We start from the raw sequence: 14,726 nt of genomic DNA, 5'->3' as shown, positions 1-14,726 counted from the left end.
TGTTTAGAGAAGCAGTAGGATCTTATGCTGAAAACCAGAGGATAACAGCTGTCCGTAGGGTTTACCAGCGTGGGTGCGTGAATCCAATGATTAACATAGAACAGCTCTGGAGAGATTATAACAAATATGAAGAGGTAATCAAAAACACTAAATCTGTTTGTGACATTAAAAAAATAATCTTATAATCAAATGTAGTACCCAAATTGCATCCACTAAATAGTTACATGTAAAAGAGATGACTGGCAGTGTAAAAACATTTTGTGTGTGGTACCAAAACACCTGTAGCAAAACTGTACAGGTACTTGATTGTTTTTTTTTTTAAATTATTTTAAAGACTTTGTAGCATACATTTAACTGTCCTATTCCCCAGCTGGCCCATCTGAATTGCTAGTGAATTAGAAATCACTGTTAGCAATGGCAGAGAATCTATTTAATGAAAGCTGGGGCAGATCAGTTGGCAAGGGGGGCTTTTCCCTCGTTCCAGTTGAACGGGGTAAAATGGCATTCAGCTGTGATGGTTTGGATCTCCCACGTAGTATTAAGCCACATGTTCTCAAGACCTTTTAAAATGCTCCGACCATCCTTCCCCTGAAGCCATTCCAGCATCAGTTCAGGTGAGTCTGTGGCCAAACTGTCTTCAGTGAGCACAACCGCAGCTCATTGACCCTGCAAGCTGATCCGTAGCTGCACCTCTGTAGCGTACTCACAAACACTGTTGGCAGCAGCCTATTAACCTACCCTACTCACCACAGGCAAGAATGCAGAACTGAGGGTAAATGCCTTGGTGCTCAGCACCGTCCAGCAGGCGCCTTGGCCTGGCACGCTCCCTCGCCCCGCATGGTGCACCCAGCACACGCCGTGGGTCAGCCGTGCGCTGTGCAGGGAAGAAGGGGCTGCTTCTCTTCCCTTGTTTCTGACCGTGCCGGTTGTAGGGTTGCTGACCTCAGCCATTAGACACCACTTAGCCAGCAGGAGCACCTCCTGGCACCCGCAGCCAGCAGTGTGTCCTGCCAGAGCTTGTCACCAGCTCGGTCCTCAGCGGTACTGCAGCTGGCTCGCTTACCACCAGGGAGGGTACCAAATGACATGGCCTTCTACATCGGAAAATCCGGTGCTGCTGCCAGAGACTTCCCCGTAAACCCGTCCCACACAGTAAATGAAAGCTCTCACCGCTTGTTTCTACTGGTTTCATCAATACATAGGGAGCCTGTCAAGATGATAGCTGAAACCTGGCCTACATTTGTTCTGTATCTTCTAGTCGAGGCTGCTTGCCTGGCGTCTGTCATGCAAAACAGCATCTCAGACGAGGGCTGCTGGCTGCTGGGACACGGGTCTCTGCAGCTCGTGTTCAGCTTGCAGACCATCCTGGTGCAGAGTAAGACAGTGCTGAGCACCAGGGCCCTCAGGGGGAAACATCGTGTGTAGATCTTGGTACAAAAGGCCACGGGGTGTTAGCTGCAAGTGAAATACTCGTGGGTGCAACACTCTTCAGCTTCCCTTCAGCTCAGTCAGTAGGTACAGGGTAGCAGTATCTGCCTGTCAGCTGCCAGCACCATGAGTTAAACTAAGGGGCTAGGTGAGGCGTTGCTGGGTTCATGTTCTGGCTGGCCCAGATAGCTTAGCGAGGATCCAGATGGGGCCTTCCTCGAGCTCCTGCTCCAAGGGATCAGTCCCCAGCTCAGATGCCAGGTTGGAACAGGACTCAAAACTACTCATGTTGCTCAAAATCCTGGCAAATGGCTTCAGCAAAACCCACCCTGACTTTTGGGAGCACAAGAGTGGCTGCTTATCCTGCCACCAGAGCTGCCCCTTGAGGTTAGGTTAGTGCTGGCAGCCCACTGCCTGGCCTGCGTCCCTGCGTCGAGTTGTGGGCTCTGCCTTGGGCCAGGTCCCTCCTGCGCTGGAGGGCTCTGAGCGCACATGGGTCCTGCCCCGTGTCCTTCTCCGGGGTGGGGTGCCTGGAGCTGACAAAGGTATGCATATGGCCATGCCTTGCTTCAGGGAGAGAGGGAAAGGCAGAGCTGTGAGCTTTGGCACTGTTACTGCTTGTCAATGAAAACTGAATTGCTCCTGTGCTGTCTGTGTGTTCGCCCGGTGAACAGCAGGCAGCAGCGAGGCAGGGAGCTGTGAATCTGCCTGGGCATTGACCATGATTTAAAAAAAAAAAAAACTAATTCAAAGACCCATTCTTTTCTCTGCTTTCTCCCCCATCAGTTTTATGTAAAGTTCATTGCATCTTGAAAGCTGTAAGTGATAAGATTAAAAATATACTGAGGTGTTTTAGGTCACCTGATTTTTTTTTGCATTGGATGTGTTCCCTCGCAAATAAGTTCTTGCCCCTTTGTGATGTTTGTGAAGAAATATCCAGAACTTTTTGAGATCAGTATTTTAAAATAACTTTGACCTTCATGCTCCCTTTAGCATACCCTTTATAGCTATTTTCTGAATAAATTGAGATTCAGAAATTCCACATCGAAATTGCATACTCCCAATTTCTTTTTTTCACCCTTTTCCAGGGAATCAATATTCATTTAGCTAAGAAGATGATTGAAGACAGGAGTAGAGATTACATGAATGCACGGCGTGTAGCAAAGGTACAAACTTCTGTTTACTTTTCTTTGTTCTATTTAATTCTACAAACTAGCTCTAAATTTGGTTCTTATTTTAAAACAAAATGTGTGTTAGATTAATAAGGTTGGTACGCTGAAATATTTGTATCAGTTTCATAAAAAATAAACTAAGATTTTTAGTTTCTTGTAGGTTTAAATCCAGTGTTCAAAACATTATTTCTGTTTCAGGAATATGAGACAGTTATGAAAGGCCTGGACCGCAACGCTCCTTCTGTCCCCCCACAAAATACCCCACAAGAGGCTCAGCAGGTAGACATGTGGAAGAAATACATCCAGTGGGAAAAGAGCAACCCGCTACGCACAGAAGATCAAACTCTCATAACAAAAAGAGGTAATCAGACACTGCTCTGGGCTGTGTAGAATTGTATGTCTTAGCTCAGTGAGTGGCCTCCAGTGTAAATAAAGATGTGTTTTAGTGTTCACGGAGTTTGCTTTAGCAGAAATCAGTCAAGATTTTTTTTCTTGTCTGTCTTGAACTGTGTGGGTGTGATTTTTAAACAAAGTTTAGTTTTTACTCAATTCAATCTGAAAGCAGTACATGGATTTGGGTACAGCACTGTAGTCGTATGTCACCGATCTCAGTAGAGGTCACAAAATGTTGGATCACAGCCCAACGTTATGGCTGATGTTCCTGGATGATTTCTGTTTATTCCTCTGTGGATGAGGCAGGGTTTAGCTGCTGGTTGGGATTCATGAAGTTCCAGATGATACAGAAGAGCTGCAATTGTGAATGTTCTGTTCAAAGCCCATTAGTGTTAACGGTGTTTTATTTATTCACTGTTTTCTGTATTTCATTGTGCAAGGTAGTACTATTTCTACAGTAATATACAAGGAATATTTCTTACGTTTTTTCCTCCTAGTTATGTTTGCCTATGAGCAATGCCTTTTGGTTCTGGGACATCACCCAGATATCTGGTATGAAGCTGCACAGTATCTTGAGCAATCTAGTAAGCTGCTAGCTGAAAAAGGGGTAAGGAGATTACTGTTAGCTTTCTTTCTCATTTAATTCCTGCACTGCAGTCTACTGTTGTTAATTTTTCCTCAAATATTTAAGAACCAAGGGGGGAGCAAAAAGTCTCAAGAATCTTGTGTCATGTTCAGAATTTTACATTTGGGGCTCTATTACTAAATTGATTTATTTATTTATTTTGCATCTGGGATAATAAGATTTATATAAAAATATATATTTTCCTGTTGGCCAGGTTTAGGTTTGGGTTTATTTTGTTGTGGTTTATTTATTTATTTATTTATTTTGCTGTAGTGATTTCTCAAGTACTGGGGAGATGAGCATCTTTTTATTGGAGCATTGTATGGGCGCTCTGCATTAATTTCTCATGCAGAGAAGACATTCCATAGATGGGCCTTCACTGTCACAAGTGTTGAACAGATATCATATTCATTTTGTAACAGGACATGAACAATGCCAAACTTTTCAGTGATGAGGCTGCTAATATTTATGAAAGAGCGATCAGCACTTTACTAAAGAAGAATATGCTTCTTTATTTTGCATACGCAGATTATGAAGAGGTGAGCCAAAATAGTGATGTACTGATATTAAAACACAAAGGCATCTTTCTTCAATAATGTCATTTATTTGAAACATACTGAATACACGGACTTTCTGTACAATTAATTTGCAGATTTTTTTCTAGCCTTAACCTCACTCAGTATTTCTGACACTGAGCTGACAAAATGGGGAGAAACAGCCTGCAGTATTTGTTATAATTCTTTTGAAAATCTAGTGCCTTTCCACTTAAATATGAACTATTTTTCAAACTACTGTGAAGTTGAAAAAACGATCAATTTACATTTACTGGAACATCAGCTTCATTTTTAAAATGGAGGAAAAGAACACCTTTCCTGTCCAATTTTGGGGGATTTAATGTTTGTGTTTCCATGGCTACCACTGTATCACATAGACTTGATGAGTAATGCCCCAGCAAGGGTTGTTTTTGCACATGAACCATCAGAAATGAGGACAATTTCCCACTGATCAGATGAGGACTATAGAATCCTCTGTAGGATGTATTTTGCCCACTTACTGTAACATGAAAGTCTTTGCAGGAAGATCCTGAGGACAAAAGCCAACAAATCTTTGCACTTAAAAGAAAAATCCTTGGTTTTCAGTGCAGCCTCTTGTATCCTAAACATACTGGCTATTAAAGTTTTTAAAGGTTGCACCATGCAGCTTGGAGGGCTGCAGCTGGCAGAGAACAGAATGGATTACTTGAAATGTGTAGGTTTTAGAGTGAAGGTGGTCTTCCTAGCTGCTCTGCAAGTTACCTGTAGTTGAAGACGAAGGAAACAGTCTTCAAATCCCAAACACCTAAAATGTCAGTTCTGCTGCAGTACTACAAAATTAGAAAAAAGGCAACAGAGACTCTAGGAAAGCATGTATGTAAGCACTGGTAAAAACAGGATGTGGAAAGTAAAGAAATGACTGCACAAGACAGAAAAAATGCATCAGTTTAAAATGATTGACATACATAGTGTCCAACTGAGGAAAAAAAAAAGAAACAAAAAATGTATTTTTTTCTTTAGATTGATTTTTGCATTCTCACAGGTGGTTTGTAATGGTATTACCAAGCATTCTGTATTTCCTTTTTCTTTACTTTAGAGTCGAATGAAGTATGAGAAAGTACACAGCATATATAATCGACTCTTGGCTATTGAAGATATCGATCCCACTCTGGTAAGATGAGCTTTAGTATTGAATTTTTCCAGATTTGCATAGACAGTCACCTGAGTGCACTCGGAGAATGGGGAAGTACTTACATGAGTTTATTGGGTCGCAAGGATGATTGAGCAGGTGGAGTACTGAGATGACAGAATTAGATTAAAATTTCAGCAGGGTTGATAATTAGAGGCTTTAATCCATTCAGACACTAAGCCATGTGCATATTTCTCCTCTGTGCCTTTTGGAGAATCTCTTAAAACAAGTTATGAAGATGTCAGATGTTAAATATTTTATGAAGCATCTCATAAGAATTGGTGTATGTGTTGTTGGCCCAACTAAAATTTCACTTTGCTTCTCCTTAACTGATTAAAAGCACATTGCTTTTGCCCATTGCCCTCCCTAAAGTAATAAATACCTTTCTGTGTATGTGTAGTTGGCAAATAAATTTGTAATGCACTATATAAGTATTAAAGTTTATTGCTGTACATCTACTTACGTAGTAAACAGCATCATTCATAGTGCCAGCTGTGCCAGTACTGAACACATGGTGTGAGAAGGTAACCTGCCCTCAAAAAGTGACGTGGTTTATAGACATGACAAAGCATGAGAAGGAAGAAGAAGGTCTGAGGTCTAAAATTAAACAGGTCATTGTCAGAGGAAAGGTATCAATTTACTGACATGTTTATTCATCAAGCTCAGAATCACAATGCTTTCCTAACACACATTTTCTGAGAAAACACATACCAGTCCCTCCCATTTGAGGAATGCTGCTATTTGTGATCTAATTCTGAGTGGAAGAATATTAAATTCCAAAGAAGTGCAAATCACAAATTGGCCAATGAATTAAATAATACATTCATTATTTTTGAGTAGGTATAAATACTCGCAGATAAAATGATTTCTGGTTTGGATCCCATAATATACAGTAAAATACTTAAATGGTCCTTTTGGCAACTCTTTAATCTTATAACTTCTCGACTTTATTGGAATATTGTCATTTTTGTAAGTCCTTCATTTTCTGAAGTTAGGTTTATCCACTTACCCTGCCTTGAAACATATGTTTGTTAACTATTTACGTTTCAGGGGATTGATCTTAGGCACTTTCAATTTTTAAAACAAGTATATAAAAAGCTTTACCTCAGTATTTATAGCATTGTGACACAGAGGCGTAACACAATCTTGTTTGTTTCTATTATGACTTCTTATCTGTATTTTGTGAATACGGATTATTCCAGGTACAGACAAAAAGTCTTTATATCCTAGTATTCTTTGTTAGCACTGATACTATATAATGCTAACATGCATTTTAGGTTTATATCCAATATATGAAATTTGCAAGGCGAGCAGAAGGCATAAAATCTGGAAGAATGATATTTAAGAAAGCAAGAGAAGATGCCCGGACCCGCCACCATGTCTATGTTACAGCAGCTTTAATGGAATATTATTGTAGTAAGGTAATTCTGCCTGCTCCGTTTGGTACCCGAGAATTGTGGGAGGGTGTGCATCTCACTGAAGCTAATGAGCTTTTTTTTTTTTTTTTAAATAAATGTTTGCAGGATAAGTCTGTGGCCTTTAAGATTTTTGAGCTGGGGCTGAAGAAATACGGGGACATTCCAGAATATGTGCTGGCATATATCGACTACCTGTCTCACCTTAATGGTAAGCTTTAAATGTTGAGACATCTAATGAAGCATTAATCTGCCTTCTGTGAGTATGGGTCCAGGCTGAGTTCTTTGTATTTTACTTTTAATTCTCCATGAAGAGCAATGAAACCTCTTTGTAAAACTCAGCAATTAATTTGAAAAAAACTGCTGTTCCGACGGCATTGAAATTCCAGAAGTGTATTGACATTAGGTCTTGTTGCTACTTAATAGGAAAGCGAACTTTCCAAAATAGTAACCCATTTGCAGTGCAGCGTTTTTAAAGCACCTGTTGTGAATAATGGGAAATACACTGAGAAACCGGGCAAAAAGATGTATGTGGGGGGTTGAAGCTGGCACGAGAGGAGTGATGGATGAGTTGGTCCATGCTAGAGTTAGTTGAAACTAACTAAAGGCACAGGGGCAAGTGCCTGCTTGCGGTTGCTGATGCAGGAGCTTGTAGCGATGTCGGCAGAGACCCAGGCTGCTGCGGGGAGCAGGGGCTGACCCAGACCGTTGTGTGGAACTGCTGCAGTGCATGTTTTGTGGGGAGCTAGGAAGGGGGACATTAAAAGAGGCAAGAAGCATTTGTCCTCAGGCTCTTCCTCTGCCCACTCACGTCTGCCAGATACCTCTGAGATACTCAGATTTCTTCTGGTGTTTCTTCAAGTGTTCAGTACCTTACCTCGGTATTTGTGGTATAACAACGAATGGGGGTAACACAAGCCCTTCTGGTTTTTAGTATGAATTGCTAGCTGAATTTTGTCAGAAAGCCTCCATGTGGCTGGGGTGAGTGGTGGCTGCGGGCAGCTCTACTTCTGAACCTTTGAGGGTATTTTGTAGGTATCAGGCACGTGAGTTTCTCCTGGCAGACTACAGTGCAGTACCTTTTTTGCAGGCTCTGAAAGGTTGAATAGATGTAGAGCTTTTTTCTTCTGTCGGTTGTAAGCATAAAATTTAGTTTTCAAGTTAAGGTATATTTCAAGTTGCAAGAAATTATTGTAGGTCTACCTGAACATACAAAATGCCTTTCCATAGATCACCGTCACAAAAACTTTCTCAAAACTCATGAGTGTACTGCTCTCTCTTAGCAACTGGCAGGCTTTACTGGAGGGGAAAAAAAAAGGATTGCTGAACTTCGGTAAATGTAAGATGTGGTAAAATACTTAGTAAGTCAGGACAGAACCTCGCAGTTTTAAAAAAACAAACCAACCAACCATTCCTTTCCTTTCCTCCAGTTGGCAACATACAAGGGCTAACTGCTCATCGGGAACCAGGTCTAGTAATTTTTGGAGGGCTTCTGAGGAACATACAACAGAGAATTACGTTGATCAAAGAGCCCAATTAAAAATAATAGGATGTGCCGTTATGGTAATTAAGGAAAACTGAAAATAAAACAGAGATCCTGGAGATATGTCAAATAATAGCTGTGCCATTATAAAGAACCTATATTAGGTTTGTTGCTACAACAAAATGAGATTTGCAAATAACCAATTCACAGTAGAAATTGACAGTGTTAGTTTCATGTAGGTGTTCAGGTTTTTTTCTCCTTACTGAAAATCAGATCAAGGTATCAGAATGTCAGCCTTTTATTTAATTCAGTGTATGTGTTGAAATTATTTTAAATTGTCTCTAATATATTTTCCTCAATGTGACTTTTTTTTTCTTTCTGTTTTTAGAGGACAATAATACAAGAGTTTTGTTTGAACGTGTTTTAACTTCAGGGAGCCTCCCACCTGAGAAATCTGGGTATGTCTGCAAAAGCAGTTTCACTACACTAAAAAGACACATAACCCCTTTCAACTACAAAGATCATAAAGAAACAGAAAAAAATGAGTAGGACAAAGTTAGCTAGAGATGTTCCTTTCCCTCTTAATGTTGTCTAAAATAACAGCAACTGTGACAGATATGTGTAAGTTCCTATCCCACTTGCAGTGAGATTCATTCATTGATTTTAAAATCTCATTGAGACAGGATTGTTGAGGACAGAGTGCAAAATGCTCCTGCTGGGTAAGGATTCAGTAGTTTTAGCAGGTGGCATGGCTAATGAGACATATCACTCGGTGCCTGCTTTAGATAAATGGGGAGAGGGAGCTGAGGACATCTTTCATTGACAGAGCATTACGTTACAGAAAGTGAGTCAGGAATTTATTGAGGAAGATGCTAAATAATGCCCAACAAACCAAAAGTAAAACAGTGAAAGAATTAGAAAAGTCTTGGATTTGCCACTCACTGGCACATTTTCATTACTACTATTTGAATTTATTTGAGTAGATGGTTAACAACCCCTTTGCGTTCCAAGCATTTACCATTATTACTCTGGTAGATGCAAGCATCAAAACTAAGAATTGAAACACTGCACTGCTGTCCGTGGTCATTCTACCCTTTAATTCTCACCTTTTGTAAGAAATATTTTATGCATATTTTGAAAGCAAAAAGAAAACAAAATAGATGATTTAAAAGCTGGATCTTCTTCAAAGGTGAACTCCAAATGAAAGTTTATTCAAGTCCAGAAATATGGCCAGATATTATTCATGTTACGCATGAGATTTTGCACAAAGCAACAAGCAGGGACTATATACATTTTTGGCTACATAAAATTCTAAAGTAGTGCCTATCGTGTTTTGGGATATTGCTCTTGCCTCCTAGAATATGCTCATCCATGAAGATGAATTAACTCGTATTCTATATTGAAAATTCCCTCACATGCGGGATGAGTGAAGTTCTGGATGGTGGTGGTAGTAGTAGTAGTAGTCTGAGTAGTTTGTGCATCTTACATTAATGATCAAAGCTTACCTCAAATGCTGAAATCGTTTACTCCAGCAATCTTTTTCTTTTTGTGACAAAGGCCAACCGCAGAGATAAGCTGAATGGGTAGTGTTTAAAGTCCTTTATAATCCACTAGATTGAAAGTTTTTACAAAAATATATAAAACACTGGGAAAATAATGCATGCTACAGGTGCATTGAAAAGAAATACTAGAATGGTAACGTGTTCCCAGATTTACCTCATCTTGTGAGTTTTTATAATGGGGAATTTTCAGTACCGCTTCCTCCTTCAGCAACTGTCTATTTTTTCTTTTACAGAGAAATCTGGGCTCGGTTTTTAGCTTTTGAAAGTAACATTGGTGATCTAGCTAGTATACTGAAAGTTGAAAAACGAAGGTTTACAGCATTCAAGGAAGAATACGAGGGTAAAGAAACAGCCCTGCTCGTAGACAGGTATAAGTTCATGGACTTATACCCTTGCTCTGCAAGTGAACTTAAGGCTCTTGGTTATAAGGTAAGTGGATAACAACGCTTACATTCATTATTATGCTTTTCAGTCATAGCAAAATACAGCAGTTCCTTGTTTAGCACTTCTCTTACTTTTTTTTTTTTTTGCTTGACAGAAAAGTAGGTAAAACAGGCCTGGTGTGCTTCCCCCTTGTCTTCTTTGTGTCCTCTCTAGCAGGTTTGCTCTGACTACTTCTTGGCACTGTGCTACAATGAAAGCAAAACTGTGCTTTTACTTTTTAACTTGTTTTGATCTTGAGGCATGTTAAATGGAAACCTGCTGGGAAAAGACAGTAAATGAAAGCATAGGGCCAGAATGTGGTAACTCCACCCAGGTTATACCAGGGATGAATTTAATTTTCAGTCTAAGACTTCGACAGAAACTGAGCTATTTGGGTTCACCTGGGACAGTATTGTTGGGCAGCGGTGCCAGGCATTGTGGGCCAAGTGCAGAAAGGGGCAAGAAGTATGACAAACAGATGCAACCTCATGCTGCATTTGTATTTACCTCTCATTTTTCCATTGAAAAGTTGACGTGTTAATGACATCACCACTCAGCTACAGGTCTCTGCTTTGGACTTAAACATGAACTCCTTCAAAAATCAAAATTATTTTTGAAGGTAGGAGAATCAGGATGAAAGAAATGCTGCTGACTGCCCTTCCACTCCAATTGGCAGAACCCCGTTCACTTCATTGAGAGCCGTATCAAAAGGAAATAAACTGTCCCAGTGATTCCTACAAATGACTGAGGAGACTTACCTGTAGAGATCAGTGGCTGCCTGTTTTTTTTCAGTTGCTTATTATGGTCTAAGTGCTTCAATGCTGCTGTTTGGAATTTAAATTCTAGGCCAGAAGCCTGTAGCTGGTGGTCTCCTGTTTCATTTCTGACAACATGTATTTTAACTAGTATTTTAGTCCTGTGCAAGTCCATAAAACTTTGGTAAGCAATTAGATGTTGTGTTTCTTTGTACCACGATGTAAAATAGGCTGCCAGAGAAGCAGAAATCAGCTCTGCTGGAGGAACTGTTGTTGCCCACTTATGTGAATGGGAAGTAAACCTTCAGTTCCTAACTCAGAAATAGTGCCTCAGCTTCCATTTATTTCTTATACAAAAAAGTAGTATGTGTAAAGAAAGAAAAAAAAGTCATTGAAGTCAACAAAACAGCTGAATTGTTGATCTTCACAATCTTAAAATAACCTGATAGGTGGAAATGAGTCACACTGAGCCATTGAATATTTTTCTTTTAAAGTAATCATGACAAAGACATTTTGGAGTTACAGGTGTGTTTGCAAGAGCATATGTCTTGACAAATGCATGCTAGGTGGTGTACTTAAGATTATTCAGCCCTTGGGCTGATTTCTGTTGCTTGTCATATGCCAAAATATAAGAATTTGAACTGATGCCTTGCATGCCTGCTAACTGCCATATGCTTGCTTTCTTTTCCAGCTAAAGCGATCTAGGGAATGAAATGAGGGAGAAATGATAGTTGTGAAGCTTAGTGGTCTGCACCTGTTCACCTAAATCTTTTTAACCTAAAAAAAGGAGCCATCCAAAAATGATAAATACAGTCCCATTTTGTAACAAAATTAGGTGTTTCTATTCCCAGCTGAACAGCCCCACTGTAGGACTGAAATGTACAATGACAATATGCAAGTTTTGCCCAGATGGTCTTCTAAGAGGACATCTGTAATTATAATTACGACAAAGTGAGAATAAGTGACTTGTCTGGAGAGATGTTTTGTTCTGTAATTTAAACAAGTGATACTGCCAAGTTCAGTGCTGTCTAATTGGCTTTTGCAGGATGTCTCTCGTGCCAAGCTGGCAGCTATAATTCCAGACCCTGTGGTTGCACCGTCCATTGTGCCTGTTCTCAAAGATGAAGTAGACAGAAAGCCCGAATATCCAAAACCAGACACTCAACAAATGATTCCATTCCAGCCAAGACACTTAGCACGTAAGTCAAATATGTTCGGTCCAAAGTGGCTATAGCTCACCTAACAGCAAGATACTAACTGGGATGTTTAGCAAACCTAATCATAGAGACTTCCTATAGTCTTCAGTCACCTAAATTTGTACTTACATTTTAGGCTGTTGTTTAATTGGATTGCTAAAGGCAGTATGTACAAGTAGTTTGGGGTCTGGTAAATGGTAATAACCTGTTACACATGCTGCTCATAGACTAGATCAGGGACTAAACAGTATGTAATTAGTAGAGGCAAAAGTGACGAGGTAGTAATTATTTGCACCCAATAATAATGGTGTTAAAGCAATACAAGTATAGCTGTCTTGCACTGTACTCATATAGTTTTTCTTCCCACAGCCCCAGGTTTACATCCTGTACCAGGTGGTGTATTTCCTGTTCCACCAGCAGCTGTAGTTTTAATGAAGCTCCTGCCACCTCCTGTTTGTTTTCAGGTTTGTTTTAAAGAATTCTGAAAACTTAAAAAAAAAATTACACAAGATTCTATTTTGACAGAACCAGGGTATGTTGCACTCTATTCAAAATAATCTACAAAACCTTTTTTTTTTTTTTTTTTTTTTTTTTTTTTTAACAAATCAGGGTCCCTTTGTTCAAGTGGATGAGCTCATGGAGATATTTAGAAGATGCAAACTGCCAGACAGTAAGTTGTTTGTTCACTCTAGAGTCTGTAGTAGTGCTGCATGACTTTGTTTTACATATGGATATTACTGTCTAAAACCCAGACCTCATTTATAGATGCTGATGTATAATTATTATTTAAAAGTACCCAGGTGAATTACCTGTTTGTAGGTTGGAATCGACCTAGAAATGTTTGTACATTTAACTGTGAGTGGAGATCAGTAAAGAGTAAAAAAGCTGAAAATCACCACCTGCTGCTTAAAAAATATCGTTGTGGTGGTGAACATTAAAAGAAATGAAGATTTTTCAGAATAGCCTTTAAAAGGAATATCCTTTAAAAGAAGTAGTGCATTATTTCTAGCAGCATAATAACTATAATTAAATTACAGATTTGCAGCATGGTTATATTTTACAATGCTTAATACCTTGCTAGGTATTTAGCAAACCTAATTATAGACTTCCTAGTCTTTGGCTATCTACATTTGTTCGTTGGTAGGTCTAACTCTGACTGCACATCGTTGCAGTGATTGAAAACAAGACAAGAACAATGTTTTCTTAGCTCCTACAACAGAAATAGCATTCTAAAATATGAAAAAAAGACAGATCCATACCCCAGGCTTCATGTAAACTATGGGAGATAATTAATATGCTACTTTGAGTTCTTCTGATAGTTGAAGAAGCAACTGATCAGACAGAAAGCTAGGATTTCCTTTAGAGGGAAAATAAAACATTTAAATTATACAGGTTATTTTTGAAGCCTTTTCTGTTTATAAGCAGAAACTGACTTGCTATGCATACTTGCTGATGAATCACGAACTAGGTGTACAGTCGCTCAAGGAGGCTTTCCTCTTTCATTAGGCTTGCAGCTGACCTCACAAACTTATGTAGAGGGAGGTCTCAAGCTGATGCAGCAGCATTTACTTTCTAATGAGTGTTTGCCATAGCTGAGAGTTTTAGACAGTTGGGAGTCAATGCTTAGCAGCTGTAAGAGAACAGTGTAGACATGTCTCATGTCTGGAACGTGTCTCATGTTCTGGAAATCTCCAAAACGCGTCTACCTTGGTGTCCCTGTTTGCATGCACGTTAACACTTACTCCTTTGTTTCTTTACTCCAAAAACATACCTGAAATTGTACTCAACTTTGCTGAAATCAGGGCATTTCTTTTCCCAAATTCAAGTCATCTTTTTCTCTTTCAAAAGCCGTTGATGAAGCTGTGCGAATAATTACTGGAGGCCTACCTGAAATAACTGTGGAAGGCAATGGACCTGTGGAAAATAATGCTATGCTCAACAAGGGTGTCAAGAGACCAAATGAAGATTCTGACGACGATGAGGAGAAAGGATCGGTAGTTCCCCCTGTACACGACATTTACAGAGCACGACAACAAAAGAGAATCCGGTGAAACAAGGTTGGAGTTCTACTGTGATAGACAAAGACTTGCATTGAATTTTTCAGTCTCTTAAAAGTCAAGCATTTAAAAGGGACAGCTGCAAATAAAAAAAAAATCTTGAAAATGGTTTTGTTACTGTGGTGCCTCTTCTCCTATTTGGCTCTTGATCTGAAAACAGACAGAACAATCTTAGAACGTGCTCTGAACAAAACTAGGTTTTCAAAACCAAAAGTGCGAAATGTCTAAACTGCATTTTGTTCTTCAAGGGTGTTCACATCTACCACTTGAAATCTTGTGGGTTTTCAACAGTTTTATTTTAAAAACTGGATGGCTTATAATTGTGAAGCATTTTTAATTCACATTTTCTGGAAGACAGTTGTTCTCAGTTTGTTCATGTAGTGTCCTGCCTTATTGTTTGTTTTTATTTATGGCAGAATGTATGGAATCTGTTTTGTAGTTGAAAATGGAAAAAACATTCCTTTAAAATAAAAGGATATCGATAACGTCATGCCT

At 39.4% G+C, this 14,726-nt stretch overlaps 1 protein-coding gene across 2 annotated transcripts in view; it reads left to right on the top strand.

The window, feature by feature from the left end:
* CSTF3 (cleavage stimulation factor subunit 3) overlaps window positions 1–14,721 on the top strand; it is a 49,506-nt gene extending 34,785 nt beyond the window's left edge. For both annotated transcript variants that reach the window (XM_027459557.3, XM_072039229.1), the window contains 14 exons: window positions 8–134; window positions 2,517–2,594; window positions 2,799–2,961; window positions 3,491–3,600; window positions 4,041–4,157; window positions 5,248–5,322; window positions 6,618–6,761; window positions 6,864–6,966; window positions 8,627–8,696; window positions 10,034–10,229; window positions 12,024–12,177; window positions 12,544–12,638; window positions 12,784–12,844; window positions 14,023–14,721. In XM_027459557.3, coding sequence (XP_027315358.1) covers window positions 8–134; window positions 2,517–2,594; window positions 2,799–2,961; window positions 3,491–3,600; window positions 4,041–4,157; window positions 5,248–5,322; window positions 6,618–6,761; window positions 6,864–6,966; window positions 8,627–8,696; window positions 10,034–10,229; window positions 12,024–12,177; window positions 12,544–12,638; window positions 12,784–12,844; window positions 14,023–14,225 — 1,696 coding nt within the window. In that variant the 3' untranslated portion in view covers window positions 14,226–14,721. The remainder of the gene's footprint in view (window positions 1–7; window positions 135–2,516; window positions 2,595–2,798; window positions 2,962–3,490; window positions 3,601–4,040; window positions 4,158–5,247; window positions 5,323–6,617; window positions 6,762–6,863; window positions 6,967–8,626; window positions 8,697–10,033; window positions 10,230–12,023; window positions 12,178–12,543; window positions 12,639–12,783; window positions 12,845–14,022) is intronic.
* Window positions 14,722–14,726: the final 5 nt, after the last annotated feature.

This window comes from Anas platyrhynchos, chromosome 5 (assembly GCF_047663525.1).
Source record: "Anas platyrhynchos isolate ZD024472 breed Pekin duck chromosome 5, IASCAAS_PekinDuck_T2T, whole genome shotgun sequence".
Lineage (NCBI taxonomy): Eukaryota > Metazoa > Chordata > Aves > Anseriformes > Anatidae > Anas > Anas platyrhynchos.
Note: the sequence above shows the minus strand (reverse complement) of the source record. Positions and strands in the feature narration are given on the sequence as shown.